The sequence below is a fragment of the Epinephelus moara genome, chromosome 22 (assembly GCF_006386435.1).
Source record: "Epinephelus moara isolate mb chromosome 22, YSFRI_EMoa_1.0, whole genome shotgun sequence".
NCBI lineage: Eukaryota > Metazoa > Chordata > Actinopteri > Perciformes > Serranidae > Epinephelus > Epinephelus moara.
Window position 1 is genome coordinate 28,649,738 of NC_065527.1, and position 26,503 is coordinate 28,676,240.

General features: G+C 41.5%; 2 protein-coding genes across 2 annotated transcripts; both read left to right on the forward strand.

The window, feature by feature from the left end:
- Positions 1-59: 59 nt before the first annotated feature.
- Positions 60-12,245, forward strand: si:dkey-14o18.2 (neuronal pentraxin-1). The gene is made up of 6 exons (XM_050035216.1): positions 60-647; positions 6,175-6,478; positions 6,740-6,946; positions 8,026-8,276; positions 10,341-10,520; positions 12,036-12,245. Exons 1-6 carry the CDS (start codon positions 60-62, stop codon positions 12,243-12,245), a joined length of 1,740 nt encoding a protein of 579 aa, XP_049891173.1.
- A 4,160-nt stretch (positions 12,246-16,405) lies between these two features.
- Positions 16,406-26,303, forward strand: LOC126384256 (C-type lectin domain family 6 member A-like). The gene is made up of 6 exons (XM_050035217.1): positions 16,406-16,529; positions 16,786-16,875; positions 20,044-20,208; positions 23,527-23,678; positions 24,151-24,275; positions 26,153-26,303. The coding sequence occupies exons 1-6, from the start codon at positions 16,406-16,408 to the stop codon at positions 26,301-26,303; spliced, it is 807 nt and encodes a 268-aa protein (XP_049891174.1).
- Positions 26,304-26,503: the final 200 nt, after the last annotated feature.

Sequence of the window (26,503 nt, forward strand, 5' to 3'; positions counted from 1 at the left end):
TCCCTCTACGTTCTCTAATTTGCTACTACTTCCTGTCATGTGCAGCAGCAACAGGAAGCATGCCTGGCATAGAATATGACTATGGCATTAGCCCCAAATTTGTTTGCACCCCAATTCCCCCAGAAGCAGACCCCAGCTGCTATTCCCCACCCAGTGTGCCCCATGGACCAACGAGTACTAATGGCCACACAAATGGCCACAATGGCAGTAGCCGGAGAGGCATGATGTCTGACGAAGCCAAAGCCACCATCTTACACCTGCGTGAGAGCCTTGTGAGGCAAAAGGAGACCATCCTTGACCAGCGGGAGACCATCAGGGAGCTGACAGCCAAACTCACCTTGTGTGAAGGCTTTGGTGGTCACCATAGCACTGATCACCACGACAACCATCATGATACCCATCATGATAATCATCATGACGGCCACCATGATGACCATCACGGTCATCACAGCAACCACCATTCACCCTCATCTTCACACCACGGGCCTTCAGCATATCACAGCAGCGATCACCACTACCCCCACGGCAGCCACAGGTCCGACCCCCACCACAGGAAGGGCTCCTCATATGGAAAGCACAGCTCCTTCTCCCCTGAACAGACAGGCAAAACACTGCAGACTCTGAAGGAGAGGCTGGAGAGCTTACAGGTGAGTGCAAAGATCCACAATGCATGCTCAGAAACAGAACATTTTGTGTCACCGGTGGGGATTAACCACTTAACAACCAAAACTGGCAAGTTTTGACCAATGCCAGGAAATATATGCACTGATGGATGGATATTTTTGAGGTTTGGAGCTCCACCATTTTGGTAGCTTGTGCCAACACATTCTCAGTCCCAACTTAACAAATACCAACACTTATCAGTGGCCCTATGTATCAAACTATGAAGCTCTGAGTACCCGCTAATGTCAGTTTTGGATGCTCTGGGAAAACAGTCAGTTTTAACTTGTTACATGCATGGTGTCTTTTTTAAATAAACTTAGGTATTGACAGGGATTGAACTGTTTAAGAGCTTAATTCTGCTAGGCCATGTTGGAGATAACTATTCAAGACTAATTTAAAGGGGACTTTGTGCAGCAGTTGTATGACAACTGAATGTAAATGAAAACATCTTGTGTAACTGGCGGAGTGTGTCCATGTTCCCTCAGCCCTGTGTTCACACATATCAGCACCTCGGCCAACGACATAATGTCTTATCAATCTGTTTGTATGTTTGTTTGTTTGTTTGTGTCTCTTCTAGTCTTAGCATTATTTCTCAAAAAGTTATAGACATCTTATCATATGGGCAACCCTAACCTATAACCCAGTTATAGAAGTACCAGCTCTGATGCTTAGGGAAAATAAGACTCGGGGAACACTGGGCATCATTTGGGATGGAAAAAAGTTTACGAGGGAACATAGGACTGAGGGAACACAGGGCCTAATATTGGATGTAAAAAAGTTAATCAGGGAACATGGGTCTAAAAGAACATAGGGTATAATTTGAAATGGAAACAGTTCATGGGGGAACACTGGGCTGAGAAAATGTAAGGCCTGACTGGGGATGAAAAAAGTTCAAGAAGAAACAGGACTGCAGGAACATAGGGCCTAATTGGGATGGAAACAGTTCATTGGGGCATATAGGGCCTAATTTGAGATGAAAACAATTAATGCAGGAAAGTAGGGCCTAATTTGAAATGGAGAAAAAAAGGTTTATGAAAAAACACAGGGCTGCGGGAACATAGAGCCTAATTGGAATGAAAAAAAGTTCATAAGGGAACATAGGGCTGAGGGAACGTAGAACTTGATTTGGAAGGAACATTGCGCTGAACTGTCACGGGAAGCTCTGAATTACAAAATAAGGAGCCGCCAAGAGAGTTGAAGTATGTAGAAAGTTCTGAAAGAAAACAGAAATCACAAGAAAGCAATCTATGGTCTGCCACAAGGTAGTGTTTTTTGTTAACTTATTTAACTGTATGTGGACCATTCAAAGAAGAAAAGACAAAGAAAAGTCCGCACTCTTCAGCTCCCTTTAGGTGCATTTATTCCACCATCCTGGAGTGACGTTTCGGGCCACAGGTGCACTTCTTCAGACTGAGAAATACAGCTGTAGAACGCCATTTTTAAAGCTCCAAACAGGTCACATGACCAATACGACCGTGACAATACAAAATAGAAAAAATAAATAAATTAAAAAAATATATATAACATTATACACAGCACAAAAGAAACAAACATCAGGCTGTGAGGCCATCATACTCAGTTGACTAAATGTATAGAGGCGCCTCTATGAAATATTCGATATTTAGGATGATAGAAAGATACATTTAAAAAAAACAACAAGTTATTGTGTTTAATACACCAATTTATCAGTGTCAATAACCCTGGGAAAGAACACGGTCAGGCATGTACATATAAACACACATAGTACACTGGAGGACACAGAATACAGCAGCACAGACAAGTATAGTTTAGTACCAAATATTTTGTAAGCAACTCAGAGTCAAACGACCATTCAAAGAAGTCAAATGCCTAATATATTTTTATCAAGATTACATTATTGCCCCGGGGTTCTGCTCTTTCTCAAGTTCAGTGATCCAAACTGACTCCCACAGATGCTGTTACCTTTTTTTTTTTAGAAGAGTTTCTTCTTTTAACTATACAAGAACGCTGCAGGGATAGAAAGGAACAGCACTGTCTCCTATCTGAAGATATTCATATGGCTGTAATTAAACCTGTAATATTTCAGGTGAAAAGGGTAAACAATCTGTAAGAGCTCCCGAAGGAAGCCTGCACGATACGAACATTTTGACATGCTTAGTAATGTGTCTGCAAGGAGAGACTGAACAGTCTGCAGGGAGGTGGAAGCCTATCAAAGGTTTGACTTAATTGGGGTCATGTCTTGCGTCATTAAGTGTCACAAGCTCAGCCGCTGAATCAGCTGCCAGTGATGTCAGCTGCCAAAATACAGTAAGAAAGATATGATTCATGAAGACATGGTAACCCATAGGATGCTGTTTGTGTTCATGGCATTACAAGGCCATTTTTCATTAATAATTCATATTTTCAGTTTTGAAATATTTTGATTTCTAAACAATACTACTTTTAATTGGGTATCTATAGCTTTGGAATAAACACAAACATTTTAGGTAAGTGTCAAAAGTTGGTGGAGATACGTCTCGCGCACACATCAAGAACCATCCATCAGGCATTGTCTGACACACAACACTTTCGGAGCTAATATCACAGCTGTTGGCTGGCCTGTTGTCTCAGAGCCATTGGAGGCTAATGTCCTCTCAGGGCTGTTCCGGCTCTCCATCTCTCTGTTGGATATCAGTGGCCAAGCCTGAGCTCACACAGGGAGCTGCTCTAAGATTAGCCCTCACCCCTGACCTAAAGCAACCCCTATGTTCAACCATCACATGTTGGAGTGAAGCTTAGTGGAGATAGAGGGAAGGTACTAGCCTCTCTGAGAATCCTCTAGATCATCAGATCACAGTATTGTTATTTGTTATTTGGTCAGTTTATTTATCCCTATCACCATGAGATTAAGGTGGAGTCAGTGATTCTGGAGAAAGATTGTTAATGTTTGAACTTAAAACCCAAACGAAACAGTGCTCCTTCAGGACCTCTTGTAATATCTCTGATTTTATTTCATTGCTATCATGGTGTAGCTCCATACCTCATGGGCGAGGACATTAAAGAGGGAGAGTAGCCGGCATTTGTTTATTTCCCATTTACAGAGCCAGGGTTGTGTTAACCCCTAACCCTTACCCCCTAACCCACACACAGAACAGACAGCTCGCTGATTGTAAGGAGATATTTGTTAAAATAACAAAAATGTATTGGCTTAGAATGGCTGACCGCACCTTAAGGGTCTATATCCGCTGTGGAAACCATGCCAAGTAAGTCTACTTTGTATGCCAAAAAGATTGGGAACCATTAATCCAGATTTCTAAAAAACACTTTAAAAGTTAATTTCATTCAGCGTGAGCCCAACAAAGCACCAAATCAGTGCTAACTGGAAGTGGCTCTCCCAAAATGTAGGTCTTTCTGAATTTGTAGACATTGCACAATGTGAGCTGTAAACTGTGTTGTAGCACCTACAACAGGAAATACATGGGGTTTTGCTGTCTCACTTTTGTTACAACATTTAACAATGCTGGTGTCACATTGCAAGACTAAAAGCCTGCTGCCTGCTGGTCTGCGAAAGCCTCACTATCAGTGCAGGTGGTCTGAGGCTACGCTCAGGGAAAGTGTTGCCAAAAATCCCCTCCAATCTCCCTCGAAGGTGTGAGACAAAACAAAGGCAGAGCCAGGATTTACTTTCCGTCACTCCCTCCTCTAACAGGATGTCTACGCCACCAGCCTCTGGCCACGCGCCGAAGGGCGCTAGCCAGCCTCACCTTCAATTAGCTTCATCCTCCCTGACGAGGCTATTAATCGTGGCGTGCACTGGCAGGGAACAAAGCCGGATTTGCTGGTGAGGAAGACAAGGATGAGCAAGGGAGAGGAGGGGCGGAAACTATTCCCCTGCAAGTTTAAATGTCATTCCATAATTCTTTTTTATTCGCTGCAAATTTACTGCAAAGGACTTTGGACTCTTTAATGTAGTAATTTTTTTTAAGCTCAAAGCTTGTTAAATTTGATTCGTCATTCTTGACCTTGGAAAGTAGTGTTTAAAAAAAACAACACCATCTCATGGTCCACTTACTAGCTTTTTTGTGCCCTGCATCTTAATCAGCATATCATCAACATTGTTCATTTGTCAGGTCATTTTTAGGACTTCCTGTCCATGATGGCTTATAAGTGAAACATTAGAGTTCAACCTCGGTTTTACTTGAGCTGGAATTTCTTTGTGAAATTTATACTTTTTGTTTGTAACAGTCTAAATCAAGCAGTTTATGTATGTGTACAGTGTTTTTTTATTTCTAAAACATTTAAACATGTATACATTTGACTTGTTTTCAATCAATATTTTGGTATACAAATTATTACTATTCAGAGATCTTTGCAGGATGTTGACAATGATGATTATAGTAAAGATGGTGAAGATTTGATGATGATGAAAGTATTTCTATGGTAGGAACTATCTACTGAACTATATAAAGACTAAGATAGCAGTGGTGTGTTCAAAAAATAAATACTGCCAGTAACACTTTATAATAACCATAATTAATAAATGGCAAATTAATAGTTAATACAACTTTAGTTTACAATGAAAATGATAATTAATAATGTTTATGACTTTCTAGTAATGCTATGATTTATGGTATTTTACCAATTGATTGTTGCACATGTAATAAGGTTTTTTATATACTAGTAGTAGTCGGACAGAACCACCAAACCAAAGCATGTGTATGTGACGACACGGGAATGACTCAATAATCAGTTATCTTTTTCCAAAGTTACATAAAACATCTTTAAGTATTGGTTTGTTAACTGTCTACAAACATTTAAAAACGTAACTGATGATTCTGATACCTTGTTATATGGTTAATAAACCACTCATTAAAGTTTAATTAATCATTATTATAAAGAGTCGGTAAATATATAGGGTAAACTAGTATATGGAACATGTATGCCATTGCAACGTATCCTTATAGAATGGTTCATCTGATATCCTACAAATTACTGCCCCACAAATACTACAAATAACTTAAAGTTACATATTTAACATAAGGTTATGGAGGTTAGGTTTGGGCAAGAAAAGTTACTGTAGTTAGATTTAGGAAAAGAAACATGGTGAGGACATACCTTAAAATTCACTGATGCTCCTAACACGCATCTCGTGGGTAAAGTCCTGGTGGAAAGTCCATGCATTTGTGACCCATCTACCACCCCAACCTGCCTCCTTACAAGACCGCTCAGGATGGCTTCCTTGTTTACTGCAGTCAGTGCACTGGTCACGCAACCGTAGCCTTCCAAAATACATGGGTTCTTCACGAATTGCTGGCTCAGGATTACGTGGGATAAGCATGAATTTGGGTGCATTACATTTTGTAGGAAAATGATAAGAACATCCTGGCAAATGGGTCCTTTAATTGCTTGACCAGTGGACATGTGTACTTGTAACACCATTTTTAGATTTATTCTATAACATTCATGTGTTAACTGAAGCCTACAGAGCAGAGTCAGGGCCTGTTTTGCTTCACACTGTGAGAAATCCTGACTGATGTGTTTGTGCTTCTGCAGGCCAGGAACTCCTCCAGCTCCTACTCCAGCTCCCTGAGGGAACTCCTCCAGCGGAAGATCACCGCCCTCGAGGACCAGCTGCACAGCTACTACCGAGATCACCATGACTACGGTCACCATAACGACCACCATGATGATCACCATGATGACCACCACGATGACCATCACGGTAGTAGCCACCACAACGACCATCACGATGACCACCACGATGACCACCATGGCAACGGCCACCATGACGACCACCACAACGACAACCATGGTGCCGGTCACCACGATGACCACCACGATGACCACCACAGTAATGGTCACCGTGACGACCACCACGACAGCCACCACAACAGCCACCACGGTAGCCACAGGAACAGTCATCGCAGCAGTCACTATAACCGCCATCACGATCACCACTACGACTGGCACCACAGCCGGCAACGTGGTCACTATGGTAACCATCACAGCACCCACCGTGATGACCATTATGATGACCACCATGATGATCATCACTATGACCACCACGGTCACCTCGATGATCACCATGGTAGCAGTCATCACGATGATCACCGTGACTATCACCATGGACCTGGACACCATGATGACCACCATGATGACCACCATGATAATCATCACGGCAACGACCATCATGACAGCCACCATGGTAACGATCACCACCCACGGAGGCTTCCCAATGGCAGCAAGGAAACAGCGTTGCGAGGCGCAGGGCACAGCAAACTGGAAACGGTGCTCAGCCAACTGCATCACGGCAACAATGACCACGGTACATACAAAAAGCAATTGTACAGTGCTGCCTTCCATGTAACCGTAAACTTGTGCTGTGGTCATTAGCCAATATTAAACTTAGATGAGAGGCCACAGTTTACTTAAAAAATAATTACAAGTCAAAAATGAAACCTTGCAGGTCCGTTAACACTTACAGGGAATGAAAAATATTGTCATCAACCGTAAGCTGGCCATTTTGGAAGGGTAAGGGGCCGGACACATGCTGCATCTTAAACCACGTGGAAAATGCGAGGTCTGGCGCTCGGTGCTACTCTTGTGCCTTTTTGTATCAGCTTTCAAGAACCTGGCGGTAGGCTGCGCCTGAGGTTGCTAAGCAACCTTAACAGGCAACGATCATAGCCTATTCACCTGAAATCCTGAGTGCAGAGATGATCTTCGTCCAGATGCTGTTTATAAGTGTGTGGTGCTATTATACGTCTTAAGCTCTGGCAGCCCTGCACTACATTGAAAACAATGAATTTGAGGGCACAAAATACGTGGCATGTGTACGGCCCCTTAGAGTGCTATTCACTGACTGTCTACTGCGTCAAAAAGAACTGCTGAACTAACACAAAACACAACACAGTGAACAAAGTTCAAAACACCAAATGTAGCATATAAGGCCTACAGTCAGACACAAAGGTAGAGTAACACCAGAGATCATTAGATTAATTCTGCACAATTAGCAAAATTTTATTAGCATTTAGTTAGCATAACATTGGCTAGCTTGTTTTTGTGCGGATGATTGTGCAGGTGGCATGTGGCTTGTAGATCTGACAGTCCTTTACCTGCCTGCTGAACATGGACCTCAAAACAATAACATTTTTTAAATTGCTGACAGGTTGAGGCACTAACGCCAAACACCAGATGGACAGCAGAGACATGTAGCATTAATGGTGGCAAGCTGTCAAATTTCTTTGACCATTCTATATCTTCTTATCTAACTTGCATTTTGTAGCATTAATATTAATGACAGAACACTTTGTTTCTTTGAACAACAGTGCCAGATAGGATATACAGTAGTAACTCCAGCAATGAATGACCTCAATCTAAATTCTGCACCCTCCGTCTCACCAGGAATCCACAAGAAGCTAAAGAGTCCCAACGCTTTCCTGCTCGACTTCCCCATGAAGACTAACTACATGTACGCCAGGATGAAGCGGTCGGTTGTCAACGAGATCTTTGCCATGACCATCTGCCTGTGGCTGAAGGCAGGTGCTGGTCCGGGCCTCGGTACTCCCTTCTCCTATGCTGTAGCTGGACAAGCCAATGAGTTGGTGCTCATTGAATGGGGCAGCAACCCCATGGAGCTGCTAATCAACGACAAGGTAAAAGCATTAAAAGAAAAAAGTAACGCACAGTATCAAGAGCCTGTAAATGCTGAGAAGCACAGATTTGGACACTAAAACTCTTTGTTGAGGCTTTTACAAATGAAATTGTTAAGTTGACACATATCTCCTTTGTGTGAGGTGGTTCCAGCTGATTCTGGTACAGAAACAGTGGTGCTACTGTGTATAAAAGGATTAAAGACTAAGAATCCGCTATGAAGTTGTTAAAAGGGGATTTTCCAGTCAAAAAGCTGCTTCTCTGGGCTTTAGGAAACCCATGCAGTTCTCACAGCCTTGCCCCAAAGTTTGCGAATTCTTCACACAGTGAGGTGTGATAGTCACAGCTTAGACTGACAGACTGTGGAGTGGAGGTCAGAGGTACAAGGAGAGGACAGTGACTTCAAACTCAGCATATTTGCCATTTCACGTTCTAAGTAACTTGTTAAGGCCTTTGCTCACGTCCATATTTTTTTGTCAGAAATAGCACATATTTAAAATCTGAGAGTCATCTGACCAAGAGGCAATGCAAAAAAACAAAACAAAAAAAAAAAACAGAAGAACAGGGCACATAGTATCATTTCATAACTCAGATAGCCTACTTTCAGCAGGTTAGACAGTAATACTCAGGTGGATGATAATGATGAGGAGGAGGATGTGACAGGTTAATCGACCTGTTGCTGCGCTTCCAGCGAGTTTTTAGTCACCAAATGTGGGTATCTTTTAGCGACCCATAGTGTCACGAAAAAGTTGTTGTCTTTTACCACGACACCTGGTTAAGACATTTTTAGCTGAAATTTCACTGCTAAAGTTAAGGAAATTTGAGATTTCAAAGCAGGTAATGTTTCCGAAAAGGTTACTTATCTTTGTATTTGCATCCAACATGTTCTCATCCCAAGTTGTCACATCGCCGCTTTGTCCGTATATTACTCGCTAGGTATCCTCCTGCGTCTGCTGTTGACATTCCGGGATGCTGCAAGCAACATCAGGACGTCAACAAAAGCATGTGGTTAGGTTTAGAAAAAAAATGATCATGGTTTGGCTCTCCATTCATAGGGGAAGTGAACACTGGGTCTCAGGTGAAAGTTTGTTGGACCAAACCACCACCCCTTCCACCCGCCCTATAGGTATTTTCCAACTCCTTGTGTTACATCGTCAGCAGCAGCACTTCAAACTGATGCTGTCCTGTGGCATATCATACTGCCAAAACAAGTGCCATCTGGCTGACTGGCAATGTATTATAACACCATGAAAGGTGGCATTTGGCGTCAGGTGTCTGAGGCTGAAATCACTGACAAAGCAGCGGTACTTGACGACTTCGGAATGAGAACGAGTTGGTGCATCAAAGCTTGAAGATTTTGCAGAAAGGGCCTTCTTATTTTCTTGATTCTTGGCACTTTATGTTTATGACCTTCTACACAGATTGCTGACACACAAATTATTCAATTATTCTATTAGCCTCCTAATCTTTCATTCTCTGAAAAGCTGATAACGGAAGGCAGACACTTGTCTTCTTCCCCTCCTGGCCGCAGCACTGTGAGCAGTTAGCTCAACAAACAAATCAACAAAGCAATTAATCTCATTATCGTAATTGATTGGCCTAATTATCTGTAGGAGTAACAATACCAGGAGGGATAAACTGTCATGTTCGCTTTCTTCTAGTCACTAGACACTTGGCCATCATCAAACTGATCAGTGACACAGAATGCAGATTAATCTCAGTCTGCAATTAATTTTAGGAGTTTATGAGATTCTCATATTGTACTAATCCACTTTTCCTACACCCACTGTCATCCAATAGAGGTTTGCCAAGGAAATTTTTTTCTACAATGTCACTGTGGTGTTTTGGGAAAAGAGGCGACAGTGTTTGTGCTATCTCTTTCCTGACTAAACAAGGAAAAATCCTTCTGTTTGGTTGCTCATATATGATTAAATCAGAGATTTAATTCTTATTAATCAGGGTGGAGTCTGCACTTTAATCAGGGTGGTCAGGTCCAGCCTCATCCTCACCTTTAACGGAATGTCTGTCTCTGCCACCTGTCTGTCTTTCTCCACCTGTGTGTTTAGGCGGTGACATTGCCCATAACCATGACAGATGGGAAGTGGCATCATGTGTGCATGACATGGACGACACGGGACGGTGTCTGGGAGGCCTACCAGGACGGGGTGAAGAAAGGCTCAGGTCAAAACCTGTCAGCCTGGCACCCCATCAAACCAGGAGGGATCTTCATCCTGGGCCAGGAGCAGGTAAGACATTAAGCATGCTTTCTGACAGAGATCCAGTATGCATAAAAACTGTAGATAGATACGGTTGCCATGCACAGACAACGTAGAAAGCAAGAATTTTAAAAAGATTGGTGATACAAATTGTTGCCATAGTGTCAGTTCAATTTAGCTATAAGTTTAGTTTTATAATTTTATAACGTCTAGAGTTCGATCTTAAGTCAGTAATCTGTAGCCCTTTTTAGACAGGAACTGTGCAAATTTGAAGGAAAGCCCAATCAGTCCACCAAGGGTTCCGCCAATATGACTACCCTATGAGGCGGAAAATTGGGCACCTCGGATCAACTCACCAATCCGGCTCTGTGTGTCTAAATGCTCACAGCTTGCCGGCAAAATGCCCCAACATTCGCTGAAAATCTGGCAGTGAAAAAGGGCTTCTGTTTTATAGGGACAGTTCGCCCCCAAATCAAAAACCCATCTTTTTCCTCTAGTGCTATTTATCAGGCTAGATTGTTTTGGTGTGATTTCGAGATATTAGCCATAGAGATGTCTGCCTTTTCTTCAATATAATACCTCGGGCTCTTCTGTTGCCTGTGACTGTTTTTTTCCCAAGAATCAGTGTGAAAATTGGAAAGACAATCTTGGGAGACAGGCAATTCAACTGGCACTTATCTAGTCACAAGCTTATTTAGTTTTTGTCACTTGTAGCCTGCAGCTGTCGACAATTAAAATCCAGTTTTGGGTGTTTAGCCAATGTAGGGTTAGGGTTAGCCAATATAGGGCTACAGGCACAGGCTCACCTTTGGTGGGGTGTATTTCCACGAGCTTCACATTGTTGTGCTGTTGATCATAAAAGGTGTTTCAGGAGGTTTGAGGTTGTGTTTTTCACACACATTTTTCCCCTTTGTTAAAATCAAAGTCGTGGGAACATTTCCAGTGGCTGAATGTAGTAAGTAAAGTAAGCGTTTCCATCTTCCAAGCTAGCTTGATTCTTAGTGATGTGCATGCATACAAATACGAAAATGAATCCAGGGATGTGGTTGTTTGTTGCATTTCAAATCAATAGGGGCATGACAACAAAAGTATGGTTAAATACTGTCAGTAATTAATTATGCTACTTGTTACTGGACGTTAGCTCAGTGGTACTAGTTGAGCTGGTAGAAGGTGCATGCTTTCATTGGCGCAGTGATATGTTTGGTAGGTGTAGTCTGGAAGAAAGAAAATATATCCTGCATGGTCTGCTCACAACAAGGTCTGTGGATTATCTTGAGGAACTGGGTCGTGATTTCTTAAAAGAATCATTGCTGTTGAATTTTTTAAATGTATTTTTTTGGCACTTTGAGAACCACAAGCCAAGTGCTATGTAATTGCATTATATGGGAGAGAAGGCAGACCTCTCTGCCGCCAATATCTCCAACACTCAGTGACTCACACCTAACAATCTACAGTGATGCACAGCTTTTTGTGTTGAGTTGTTCCTTTAAGATTTGGTCCATCCAACATTTTCAGTCTTGACCTGTTCTTTACTCATCCTCACAGGACACAATGGGAGGCCGCTTTGACGTCACTCAATCCTTCATTGGAGAGTTGTCTGATCTCCAGTTCTGGTCCAGAGTCTTGACGCCCAGTGAGATCTATGGCCAGGCGACCTGCGGAGGCCACCTCATTGGTGATGTCATCTCCTGGTCCGATGAAGCCGTGGAGTTGCATGGAGGGCTCACTGAGCTCCCCTTTGATCCCTGCCACTAAGGACTGACGCTCCAGTCCCACACCCAGAGCTGTAACATCATCACCCCAACATTTTCTACTACGTGTTCCCATCAGAAGTAGTTGAAGAGCAGGAAAATGTTTTGTCATGGATTAAAGATGGGGATTTATCTCATTGCTTGCTCACATTGCAAGCTCAGCCATGAGCAACAGACAAAGCAGGAGTTACTTTGCTTTTTCTATATATTTGCCATTCCCATCCGATCTTTCTGCCTTCTCCACCTACACCCTCACTTCTTCGCTCTGACGCTCTCAGCAGGACGACTTTGAAGGCTCCAAAGAGCGCAGGGCTTTGGATTTACCAGCTGTGTGGTCATGACTACGGCCGCTCTGAGGGATCCAACACACATAATAGGATTTCATTCCATCAGCACAGGTCCAAAGGTTGCTTGTTGCCATCAGCTCGCCTGCACTAGCTCATTTTGTTTGGTATGTGAGCAACATAGACATTACAGGAGGTGAAAGAGTGGCTAAAAGGCAATGGATACAAATAAAGCCACATAGAGACCTGAACCTAGATGACTCATACATGTTGCTAAAGTATCGAATATCTGCTCATTGCTTTGTGGAGACAAAGGTTGTGGGACGTTTTTTTCAACGTAGGTTTGTAAAATTTGGCACAATCTACTGGTGTTGATTTTGCACAGTGAGATTTTGGTGGACTGTTTTATACTAGTATTTCATATTGAAAACTTTACAACAGACATTTTTTTTGTAGAAATAAAACAGAATTTGCTTTTGTGGCATTCAGAAAAAAATCGAATCAATTTGTTTTGTGTTCTTCATGAGCATAATGATGTTTTAAATCTGAAAGAATCCGCTGTGTCTGTCTGTAAGTGGATCTGCTTCTCTGTTCAAAAGTCAGCGGTTACATAAGAACACCATGGCTCAATGTCAGACATGACACGTTACAGCCACGGGCCACCTGACTGCACCAGCACAGTGTTAACTCAACAGGTCACAGCAGTAATGCAGATTTCTCTTCGGCAACCGGTGGCTTACAGTGGGATTTACCCGTGGACAACTGATCTGATCCTGCCTATTTCCAACCAGCTCAAACCACATGGCAGAGTGAGACACACACACACACTTGCACAAGTTCAGAGAAGATAAAGAGGTAAAAGAAGACATTACTGATCTCTGTTTGTAGCTGCACCTTCATGTTTTTATAACAAAAGAGTTTTTGTACATGTAAATTATATCAGATAGTATGTTTTTAAATTATTAAAACATTTATTATGGCATTCCTCACATTGTAAATAAGTACATAGCACTTTCTCAACCCCGTGTTAACCCTGTGGTTGTTTGTAAAGCACATCTTCAGGTGTAAATGATTTATTTTTTGTCTATTACAACCCCACTCCCTCTAAGTTAAACTTAGAGAGGATGAACTCTCTTTCTTGATAGTAAAAAGGGGTATCTGTTGTTGCCATGGTAATAGCATCTCTCAGCATCAGGACCACATCGTCGCACTACAGCAGTAAATATCTGCAAAATGTTTCCTCGACTGTAATGCCAAGATGGCAGCACTTTAAAACCATGCTCCTGTTTTCCTCTCATGATAGTGGGCCAAATGCACGTGACGTTTGTTTTGTATGTTTCTTCTGTCTCTGTTATATAGACCTCAGTTTATACACCACCTCCATCTAACAAACTGTGTAGTTTGTAAGCTGAATGTTGACAAATGACATGTAAAAATAAGATATACAACTTTACGCTTAAAGACTTGCTTATTCTCGCCTTTGGTGTACACTTTAATGTATATTAGGTTTTTTTTTTTGTTATCTTTATTCTTGTGTCTTTGGCTGTAAATATTAAATGTATTACAGTGTATTCAGTATACAGTCCCTCCCTTGTGTGTAAGCCAAAACTATAAACTGAATTGTTAAACTTGAAAGAGGAAGAAAATGCACTGTAAATGCTGTCAAATATTTGTAAAGATGTTGGGATTTTGAATAAATCTACTTAAAATATTTTATGAATTCAAACCAGACTACAAATTATTTTTTTTATTTTTGACAGTGTGATCTATTGTATGCACATGTTGGATTGTCTTGTGACTGACACATTTCAAATAACAGTTTTAGCAGGTCAGCCTGATCACCAGAATAAGTATATGCATTATCAAAACATTTGTATGTTATTATGTAGCGCTGAAGCTTTACGTGTCTTTACGTTCAAACAACACTGTGGTGAACGTGTGATTAGTCATGGGCCCAAAAACCACTTGGTTATGGTTAGGATCATGTTTTGGCTTAAAATACACACTTTTAGTGGCACAGCAGGAAACACAGCGATGTCTTGGTGGCACCATACCAACAGGAAATGTGGCAACATCTCAGTGAAAAAATATCCACTTTTCATGTCACTGTCTCGGCAGGAAATGCAGCAATGTCTTGGTGCCAAAATAACTGCTTTTCGCGCCACCATAACAGCAGGAAATGTAGCAACGTTTCAGTAGAAAACAACTGCTTTTGTGGCACTATCCTGGCAGGAAACGCCACAAAGTCTCATGGTGTGTCTCAAATCACATACTTCGGTTGGTACACTTCTATGTAGTGTACTGTGTGCACTATGTACTCATTGGCGTAGTGCCGTCGTGCACTCACCGGAAATGACGACCGCAAATTAGCTAGTTAGCAAACTAGCATTAGCATCCGCGTTATCGTTCGTGGTACCAAATCATTACAGACTGCTAAATTAACCCAATAAACATACTGCTGGCTTATACCAGACAACAGTATAGTGGTGCTTAGTGCAAAAAACACATGTATTTGTACAATGCAGCGTTCACGGTCGCAATTTCCAGTTTTAAAAGTGCTCCCTCCCTTTCCGCTACGTAGCCAAGATGGTGACCATTTAGGGCGAGAAGTGTCCATAGTTCCACACTGAACTTTTTGACTGTTTTGAGTGCACCATCCGGGTACTCATAGTGCACTGCATTTTTCCATACTTCTCAGTGTGAACGCACTTATGCACTCAAAATAGTAAGTGTAAGTACAGAAGTGCACGATCTGAGACACAGCACAAGTGAAAAACAAATCGCTTTTTGGGGCACTATCTTGGCTGGTTAACACAGCAACAGAAGGTATCAACATTTTCTTCTAGCAACCTGGCCAAGCAGGTTGATCCAGCCTTGATTTAAAACTCAAGTGCAGCTCTCGAATAGGTAGAGTACCAGTGTGAATGTCTGTGTGTTACTTTTATGAATTACAGTATTCATCAACAACATTTTACAGTATCACAGAAAAGAAGAACAGATGGTGATGGGGACTTCCATTATGGCTACAGGTGCGCACCAGCTGCTGAACTCTCCCAGCTTGTTTGGTTATCAGTTGTGTTTTGCATGCAGCTGCAGAGGAGCCAGTGTTTTCATATGAGAGATATCACACTCACTAACCATAGAAACACTGGGCTGGCGTTTTGTTCCTGCTTTTAGAAAATAAATTATTTTAGGGATTAAAACGACATAAGAGAAACAGCTGACACAAAGCAGTTATACATTAATTTACTGAAACAAAAGCTTTGTGCCTGTTGAACTCTTGGATCAAATAATGGGAGTAAACAATGGATCAGCTCTGCTGGAGGAGAAACAACAGGAAACAACTACAGATGAAAGTAATTTTTTCATTTTTCCAAAGTGTTTCTTGGTACAGGAATGTGTATGCATTTAAACTTCAAGTATTAATCACTTTAAAATACATTTAAACATGTTTTTCTTCATAAAAGTGTGATCTTAATACAGCAAATTAGGGACTTTTTACCTTACACAAAGATCAAATGAGTTTTTGGAGTGTTTTAATTTCCATGTTTCATATTTTACACTGTTTCACTTTAAAATCAATTACATGCACGGGCTGTGTCAAGTGGCTTTTAGAAGAACACTGTCGAGTTTTACTTATTATCACATTAACTGATAATTCTATTAATGAGCTGCTCGTTCTGCGTTGAGGATGCATGATGAGTTTAAAGGTTCTGTTCCAAACAACAGTTATAGTGTCCACTTATCCTCAGTGTTGCCTGGCCGTGCAGATAGTTCCAGCTTTATTTATTATTTGCAGTGCTTTCCCTACTGTTAAAGTGAATGTTATTAGATGTGTTGAAAGAATCAAAATGACATTTAAATTTTCCTTACAGAATCAATGTGCCAGTTACTTACATTAACCAGCAAACCTCACTGTGGGGAGGCAGCTGAAGTCTCAGCAACATTCTCAACACCTCAGCAAATAAAACTGAAACTATCAGCATGGCTGGATTCCAGTGGAGGTACGTAGGAAAATCAAATGTGCCAGTGCATTAGGTATATTTGCAGAATCAGATACAACAAGCTCATATGTATTAAAATCACATTTTATTATAATGCAGCCTTGTGCAACAATACAGGCTCAGCCTCATACAGATTCACTGTTGGGCTGATTTAAATGACCCTTTGTGAGAATTTGTAGTGCTGTGATAAATCAACACCAGCTGAATAACAGTCCATGTAAAGTTGAAGTGTTGTTTTTTTGTTGCTGTCTCTCAGGCTGGTTGAGTCAGTACAGACAGCTGGCTCATTACTTCTCTCTGCTCTGCTTTCTGCTCATCATCATCACACTGTTCCAGACTCTCTGCTGTGAGTATGATACTTTGACTTTTTGATAGGCAAAGAGGCAAAGTCCCTCCCCTTCTGTTGGACCACCATGGGACCTTTGTTTTGGGGGGGGGGGGGCACAGTAGTCATTGAGTGGGTTTACATGGACAGTTTAATTCCCTTTTCATTCAGAATGAAAGTTCCTTCCTATTAAAAGTGATCTTGTAAAAACCTAATTCGGAATGAAAATGGCCAATGCGATTGAAAATTCATTCCGATGTAAGGGGCTGGAATATTCCGTTTCTAATTCCGAATGAAATAATTTCTCGCACTTGTATACACTCATTCCTCTTTAAGTTCATTCTGGTCTTTCTGCGCACGCTTGTTTCCTTGCCCCTCTGGCGCGATGACGTCTAAAGCGCGCGCGACTCTTTGCACTCACTGGTTTCCATTCGCCAAAGCACGGTCTTCTATCTCCCCTCTTCGACCTTCTACCTCCCTTCTCCTCCTCAACAGACGAAGCATTAGCAGAACAAGGTTGTTGTCGTACTGCTGCTTCAAGAATATAAGCAAAACAAGCCTGAAAAAGGCACTAAGAACGGCGTCGTCAAGCATCTTGTTATCCCGAACGAGGACTACAGTGTTTTCTTCCAGTAAACGTAAACACGTGACATCCGCCCCGCCCCCTATCCAATACGTAAACACGTGACATCCGCCCCGCCCCCTATCCAATCAGAAACCTTCCCTGCCCCAAAACTGGCGCAGACCTGAATAAAGGCGATTAAACTGATCTCTCGTGTAAACCCTCATTGAATGAATATTCCCCATGTAAACTACCTGGAAAAACTTGAGTTCCGAATGATTTCATTCAGATTTAATTCATTCCGAATGAGAAGCCATCATGTAACTGCATCCAATGACACAAAATAGTGTTTTGATCCAGTTTGAACTGTTCCATGAATCACGGATACAATATTTGTAATAATAAGACACAACATGCTCACTCACAATTAAACCTTTAGGACTGGGTGCTGAATCCTTAATTTAAGTAATAATAAAGTAAAGAATTTTTTACAGCCGCCCTTCTTCAGCATTCTGGCAGTGTCACAAACAATGTACACAGGTGGGGTTAATTATAGGTTACCACAAATAACACAACAAGTACACCCCAGCAAGGGGGAGCCAAAACCTTTCATGACACAGAATCTTATGGATTAGAACACTTACACATGCAACAACACAAATATGATCACTTCATTAACAAACATGAATATATTGTTCACTTCATAAAAAACACACAAATGAATTCTCCGAATTTCTCCAGCTAGGGTTGAGGGTATCAAGAAGATGTATCCATTATGCCTCCCTCTGGAGAAGGATTTTGTCTCTATTACCGCTCCGTAGCATCTTCACTTTCTCAATGCCCATGTAATGAAATGTACTTAAGCTATGGTTCTGACAGTTGATGTACTTAGATATGATCTTTGTCAACTTAAAGTCAAGAAAGTTACCATTTGTTGTAAAAGTGTTGAAGTGTAAGACTGAAACGTAATATGTAATTAGAAAGACTATACGTCATGACTTACAGTGCACTAGTGATGTTATTTGGAGCCAGAGTCTGCGCATTTGCCATCTTCCAATTGACCAATAGCGAGTCATGTCATCAAACCCCCTTTTAATAGCATCAATAACTGATTAAAGCCAAACTTACCAGAAAAACAAACACTTGAACAAACATCAGCAGCATGGTTTCACTTTCACTTCGGCTTATTGTTTAACAGTGGCCAGCGGTGTCAGGGGAAAATACTGCGGGACAAGAACGAAAGATAAGGCAGTGGAAGTTCGAGTAGGGTGGGTGGGAGTAAGGCTGGATAGGTCCAACAACCGCCGACACTGGTATTTGCTTCCCATAAGACTGTAAAGCCAAACCCTATTCTTTTTTCCTAAACCCAACCGCATGCTTTTGTTGCGTAAACCCAACCATGGGCATGTGTTGGCAAAAGGTAACCACATGCATTTGTTGTTGAAGAAAAAAACATCAATTTGAGGTGTTGTACTGACATTTAATTTGAAAGAGACTGTATGTAAACTGTACATTTCCTGTGAAAACAGAGGTGTATTTTGAGAAAAGACATGTAACAGGAAAAAAAAAAAATTTGATACAGCATCCCAGAACATCAACCACCAACGCACCCAGATAAGAATAACCTAAAAGCTCCTTCTACACACTGTTTATTTCTGCTGTAAAGTTGCCAATTTTAACATGAGTCTACAAGGATTAACCTGCTCTTAGAGCCAGCCTCATGTGGCCATTAGAGGAACTGCAGTTTTTGACACCTCCGCATTGGCTTTATTTTTTATCCCCGGAAGTTACTGTTTAGTTCCTAGTAAAGATGTACATATTTAAAAGTGGCTCACAGATATGTATTTATTCTTTTGTTGGTTGGTTGTTTTTTGTTTGTTTGTTTGTTTTTATGTCACAGTGAATTCTTAAAACAGCTGATCACTGTAGTTTTTAGGTGTTAGTCACTGAGACAGAAGGAAATAGTGCATTTGTGGGGACTATTTTCAGTGATGGGTTTTGTCCTCTTGTGAGTATTTGTGGCAGCAGGATGGTGTATGTGTGTGTGTGTGTGTGTGTGTGTGTGTTTATGTTAATGAAGGAATGTGTCACCCAATGCAACAGTGCGGCTCACTGATGTGTTTCTAATAGATTTTGGACAACATTGCAGAGGAAGAGGACTTATCAGGCTTTGACCAAGCAGACAGTATTTATTAGGAGGATTGCATCATTGTTTGTTTTGGTCTTTTCTTTAGATTATGAGAAAATTTTCTTGAGATATATTCTATGAACTTGACAGCAGCCATGAGCTGCTTATGCCGTCATCTTTGCTTTAAAAAATCCAGAATATTCTTTACTCTTGTGCCAGCAGCTGACATTTTGTCAAAAATTAAGACGTCATTCTTTTTACATCTTATTTTAGATTCTTCATTTGAACGTTTACCGAGAGGATTAACTCTTCATGTTTCCTCTGAATGGAGTCATCTTATTTTTTGTACCTCTGTCAGTCTGCTTTGTTTTCTCCCCGACACATCCTTTATTATCCAGTATCCATGGAAACAGGTGATGGGACATTGTGTATGTAATTTTCTGTCTTTGTGGTGTGTGTGTGTGTGTGTGTGTGTGTGTGTGTGTGTTTGATGTCACAGTGGTTCAGATCACCTTGGTGTTCCAGTCGCAATCAACCCTGCAGGAGACCAAACTGAGAGATCTGACACACAGACTGGAGAAGCTTAACCAGTCATATAACCTCCTGTTCTCCCAGTATCCAGCTCTGAACCAGTATTGCCCAGTCAGTAACTCCACCACTAGTGGTAAGTTTGTGTGGATGGGCTCTTGGAGTCAGGGTCAATGAGGGCCCCAAGATTTAGACAATTAGTCTGGTCCTTAAAGGACTGTTTACGGGTTTGACTTTTCGAGTTAAGTTACAGCGCACTCACCAGAGGAAAAGTTCAACATTGTACATCTCTGCAAATCACACATACGTTACATTTCAGACATATCATGTTTCTAAATTGAAATAGTACCAGGAGGTGGACAGGATGACTGATGGCTTGTCACCTGGGCGAGACACCTGCCAAGCTGCAGACCACTGTTTGAGACCCAAACCCAGTTGTTTTATAGCGAGTCATTGCTGTGTTTCCCAACCAAACATGAGTGTTTTCTAGTAACCTGTTGCCGTTTTTCCAGCAGTAAAAGTGCCAGGAAACATGGTTGTTTTTTAGCAAGACTTTGTTGCATTTCCAGTCACTATTGTGCCATTAAGAGCGCCTTTCTTTAAGCCAAAACATGATCTTTTCCTAACCATAACCGAGTGTTTATATCACTACATTAAAGAAAGACAGAAAGAAATAAAGAAAAGAAAGTAAAAGTAAGGATGACAACAAGTCAAATGCAAGAATGACCTCAGGAGACTACCTGAAAATCAGTGTGGTATTTGTTGTCAATGTTGACTTTCCAATCCTTTCGTAGAATCAGACGTGCACCTGCAGATTGAACACAAGGAATTATTTGCAGAAAACCGTTTGACCCAGCGGCTCTGATCTGCATAGTGATTTGCAAAAGTACACAAACCACAAACAGCTAAGGCACAATGTCATCTGCTGCTCCATGTCAGCTGCTTCATTTTGGATGCAGATAACAAGAATTCTCTCTCTCTCACTATAACCACCCACTGTAGTGGATGTTAGGCATCCATTGTTTGGAGCACTATATTTTTCCATTTACCCTGAAAATAATGATGTAATCTGCACATGTATATGAACATTAAATGGTCTGTATGCAACATTCAGAGCATTGATATAGCAACAAAACCAGGTAGGCCTCACCAAGTAGACCTAATGGCATCCTGAGCAGAGAATGTAGTCATGCTATCTCTCTGTGTTTTGTAATGAAAGCTTCTGTGTGGATTGTTTAAGCCTGTTTGGCAGGGTCTGCATGTTAAGGAATGTGTGTGCACCATTGGCTAGCTCATTATTGTTGCTTTGCACTGCGTTCATCAAGTGCTTAGCGTTGATATCGGTCAAGCTGTGAAGCTAATTTTACAATGTCCAAACCAGGCTCACAAAAACACCATTTAGTCTTGCTTCCACTTTTGCCCAGTGCCCACTCCTAGTACTGAATCCCCGAATGAGCAAAAAAAAGCATTTTCCCCATAGACCACTATTGTAAAAGAGACATCTGTGAAAGCTGTTGACAAGCCACCTTAAACTGTAAACAAGGTCAATTATGACCCTTTCTATTATACATTTTGTGTGCATGTGGGTTTAATATTTGTAGAACTTTCCCTGAACAGAAAAAAGCAATTTCAACATATGTGATGTCGTCATAATGTAAAGCCTATGAGCCGAGCGGGAACTCGCAGGCATGGCCAGCAGGAGAAACACTAGTGCACATATTCAGTGGGCCATACACCGTGGAAGTAAACCGGAAGCTAAAAACTGTTTTTTGGGATACGCACCAGGCAAGCAACCTCATTGGAATGAATCAGCGTCATATTGGAGTTTGGTATCTAGGTATTATTATACATCCATGGCCCAAACGGTGGAATTACAGCTTCTGGTTTTGTCATGTGATGCCACTTGACCCAAAAAGACTTTTATCACCAGTAACGGCGTCCCTTAACATACCCAAGACTATGGCCCAACAGCTGTGGAAACACCGTGTCCAACTTCTGTTCTACCCCCAGCATGACCCACGAGTAAGCAGCTCAACTTTGAGCCAATGAACCCTTTTAGCATTGTTGACAGTGTTACCACCATTAGCAGTATCAGCACAGCTAGCGGTGCTAACATATTAAACAATGCTGCAAGGGTTTTCAAAATAAACTATAAACAAACATATTCAGCAGGGTGACCTGGGGGGAGACCAGCAGCAATGCTTTCCACTGGGACGGCATTAAAATCTGTAATTGCTGAATGAGCGGTGCCACAAGCTAACGTTAGCTTCTGTCTGACCTGGTTGGTTCACAGTGCAGAGCGGCCAAGAAACCAGTGGAGACCGGAGGCTAGGAAATGGGCATGTTTTAGCTGAACTACAGCTTCTGGTTCCGTCATGTGTTTTGACTTAAAAAGACTTTAACTCATAGACTCGTGAAAGAGACAATTGTAAGTCAGTGGATACATTTTTTGAGCGCCACAAGCCCCAGGAAATGACTTGTCTCACTATCGAGGCTTGCTCTATTCGGTCCAATAACATTTGAAAGTCTAGAAGAGTTGTGCGATTAAAATGATTTTATCCAAATTCAAATTAGCAGAGCACTTAAGGGGAAGTTAGCCCCTTGGCCAAGGGAAGTCTCTAGTGCGCTAGCTCTGTGGGCCCAACACTGCAGAAGTTCTGGATAATTTTACACCCGAGAGGTTAAACTTTTGGGATTCATGCACCACTGAGCAACTTTCATAGCAAAGAACGCTGCCCTGCCTCCAACGCTGTATCCACCTCTCTTTAGTGATGGCCAAATGAAGCCTCATGAAGCATTTTCTTTATTTTATGAGCCCACTAGATGGCGCTCTTGTTTTAAAAAGGGAGGCTCAAAGAATGGCAAGTCAATGTATTTTCAATCTTTTGTTGAAAAAAAGCACCAAAAAAGCCTGTTTCCCCTCGTTAACATCATTAGCTCTGTCAGCACTGTTGCTGTTGTTTAGTACTGTTTATGGAGTTAGCCGGCACCGTTAGCTGCAAGCCGTTTGCTCAGCCACTTCCATGTTGAGAACTGTGTACTGACAACTCATATGCTCTGAATTTCACATAGAGCCTGTTTAAACAGCATTAAGGATTGTCACAGTTTTGCAAAATGTAGATCACTTTATCTTAATACTACGCACAAAGTCATTAACGTGTTCAAAACAAAACTCATTTGGTCATGATTTTAGACATGTATTTTGATGTATTATGACAGTCTTTACAATTGCTTCATGATTTTGTAATTCATGCATGAAAGGGCAAGAAAAAAAATCATATAAGAATGTTTTCACAGCTGGAAAAAAGTCCTATCACTGCTGGAAACTGACCCAGTCTTGGCATTTATGTTGTGAAAAGGTCATTTGGAGCTTGAAGCAGATTAAAACACACTCTAAGGATGTGTTATTTCACCCGTCTTCTTCTTCTTCTCCCCTCTTTCTCTTCTCACCCAGAGAGAGTGTGCAGCCCATGTCCAGCCGGCTGGACACCTCAGGGAGAGAAATGTTTCCTGTTCAGTCAGGACAGGGCCGACTGGATCAGCAGCCAGTACCACTGCATGGCACTGGGGGGCGCTGTGGTCACAGTCAGGACAGAGGAGGAGCAGGTAAACTGCTTTGTCCTGTCATTTTTTACATTACATAGTCATAAACACACCCGCATACATTAACATCACATATTTCATCCATTATGTTTATTGTAAGTGTGTTTATGTGTCATCATATTTCACATAACATCACTGGAGACTGTGTCTGCCTTCTTTTTTTGGCATTCATGTGTCCTACATTGAATTTCATTGATGATATATTCTGCATCTGTCCAGTTGTAAACATTTGAGATGCTTTCCTTGAATTATCAGCTCACATCTCGACATGAACGCGCACACACACACACCCTCAGAGGAAGAGGTTAAGAATAGATTAAAGACCTGTATGAAATATGGGGACGTCTGCTTGAGGTCATCTGGGGTTTTATCTTTCACTCTCTTGCTCTATATGTAACACAGTTTAATGCTATCCCCAGAAGAGGGAGGGGAATTAAAACCTTTTATTGACAACTTTTTCTGACATGTTTCTCAGGTGTTTCTGTGGAAAAAGGCCCGGAGTCTGAACCAGGGAGACTCGTACTGGCTCGGCCTGAGGAGCAGCGGAGGTGACGGAGGTTGGCAGTGGAGTGATGGCTCCCCGGTGGAGCAGGGACCAGGGTGAGTGATGACAGACAGATGGAGAGGAGGAGGAGGGTTGAACGGGGATAAATGGGGCTGCTGAGGTGACAGCCACCAGACGCTGATCTCTTCCTGTAGCCTGAGAGTGTGGTCACATGTTGGTGGTTCACCCGTGAGGACACACAAGCAAAGGCATAGATTTCGGGGAGGGACACGCCCTCTACTAGTATTTTTTGAGTCGTTATGCAACTTTATGTGGTTTTGTGTCTCTTTGAGGTAATTTTGTGTCTCTTTCTGGTCAGTATGTGTTAATTTAGGTGACATTTTGCAGGTGAATGCCAGGGAGGCCCTGGTAGGCCCGTTAAATAATCCATCCATGATTTACAGCCTGAATTAATGCAGAAAAGGCATAAAGCATAAAATTTCCCCAGAATAGAGGAAATTAAAGGAGAAGTCCGTTATTTTGCACTTTGAGCCCCATTTCTGGGTTGTTTATGATGAAATAGAGTGGTTAAGACCAAAATAGTGACGGTTGCTCCTTTTCGGAGAATTCAGCTTCCCCCTGCCTGGCTTAACACTGCTGCCTATGGCCATGTGTGAACCTGTCCTAAAACCACCCTAAACGTTCGTTTTCAAAGCCATGAAACTCACCGAGTGGTCAGTGGTGTTCATTGATGTTCTGGCATAAAAATCGTAGCAAACTGTGATTTCCGTGATGATTTATTCGACATTATGTCTAATCCATTGGTTTTCTATAGGAAGCCTCATTGTCTGTTGGTAGTAATCCGCCACAGGAAACGGAAAGGGGGTTGTTTACGACAAGGTTGTAGTCATTGTAGTATTTCAGCTCAGCGAAAGTGCCGGCTCGACAGTGCTGTGTGCAGTCCTGGAGGAAGAACGAGAACGAAAGAAAAAGTTTTGTAATAAGTTTAAACAGCTGCACAATGGATTACTCGCTTGTAAACAGCCTTCCCAGTACGATGCCTTTGAACACAACGCCAGCCTTCTTCTTCTGCTTCTTGTCTGTGTCCCATTACATTGCAATGGTTTCCTGCCAGTTAGCGACACCCACGTAAAGGAGCATTTTCGCCATCAAGTGAGCTGGAGTGTATAACACTTCAGGGTCAAACGAACAATCAAGCGGAAGATTACACACGGGTGTGAGGCAGCTGAAAAAATAGTTCCACAATCGAAATGAATAGTGAAAAACGCGGATGGAAACCACAGTTTGCTACGATTTTTATTTGACTGATTGATTGATTTTTATGTCAAAACATCGAATCTCCTTTGATTTCCTCTATTCTGGGGACTACTATATTATACAATCAAAATGTAAAAGATGCCCTGAGAGAAATATTTGTTTTGTGAAGAAATTAAAATGCACAATAATATGCACAAAACAGGCTTCTAAATCTACTGAGTCTGTTCAGGCAAACTTTCCTCATGATTCAAATATAAAACTCTACTATTTTGCTAAAAACTGGGAAAGCAGAGTTTACAAATTAGTCGACCTTGAAGGACAAATAACAACAAAAAACACAATGAGGAGGTCTAGATAAGAAGCAACAGCAGGGAAAATGTCTTGAAATACAAAACAAATGTGTATAATCGGTTCAGATAAAGTAAAATTAACACTTCCTTTTTGGTGTTTGTGTTCAGTGTGTTTGTTTTGATATTATGTATTGTGCTAAAATGGCTTTTCCTTCTATTTAAATCATGACTATAGCTCACAGTATCGACAGTAACCTCTCACTTTGCATATGCTGTGATTACATGTGCCATAATGGGGAGGGGATTGAAAGACAGTGGGTGGCTGTTTTAATTTTATAATGCATTTTTATATGGAGGAGGAGTGGTTGCCATGGTAACAGATTAAAGAGTTGTTTTTTTTTTGTTTTTTTTGCGTCTCTCTGCAGGTTTTGGGAGCGTGAGCCCGATAAAACGGACAGCAGTGAGCTGTGTGGTCGGCTCACCCCGGGAGACACCTACAGAAGGAGCTGGTTCACCTACAGATGCTCCAACCTGCTGAGGAGAATCTGTGAGAGGAGACAAGCCTCTCTGCAGTGAACCAGACGAAAACAATCACAAAAAAAGCACAGCAAAGCCAGATTAGTGAAAAGCGATTCAGAGGCGTGCAGCTGACATATTTCTGCTGTTGATTTAAATTTGATAGCTGTTATATTGATAATAATAAAAAAATACTTTTCTCACAAAATTAATTCCTACTTGTTTCACATATTTGCTTGTTTTGCTTTTGTTATTGTTGT

Bases quoted from the DNA above. Each gene is read 5' to 3' on its own strand.
- si:dkey-14o18.2 (XM_050035216.1), top strand. From the start codon at position 60: ATGCCTGGCATAGAATATGACTATGGCATTAGCCCCAAATTTGTTTGC. The intron at 648-6,174 runs GTGAGTGCAAAG...GTGCTTCTGCAG, and splicing joins AGAGGCTGGAGAGCTTACAG to GCCAGGAACTCCTCCAGCTC. The intron at 6,479-6,739 runs GTCACCGTGACG...ATCACCGTGACT, and splicing joins CGATGACCACCACAGTAATG to ATCACCATGGACCTGGACAC.
- LOC126384256 (XM_050035217.1), top strand. From the start codon at position 16,406: ATGTGCCAGTTACTTACATTAACCAGCAAACCTCACTGTGGGGAGGCA. The intron at 16,876-20,043 runs GTGAGTATGATA...TTGATGTCACAG, and splicing joins ACTGTTCCAGACTCTCTGCT to TGGTTCAGATCACCTTGGTG. The intron at 23,679-24,150 runs GTAAACTGCTTT...CATGTTTCTCAG, and splicing joins TCAGGACAGAGGAGGAGCAG to GTGTTTCTGTGGAAAAAGGC.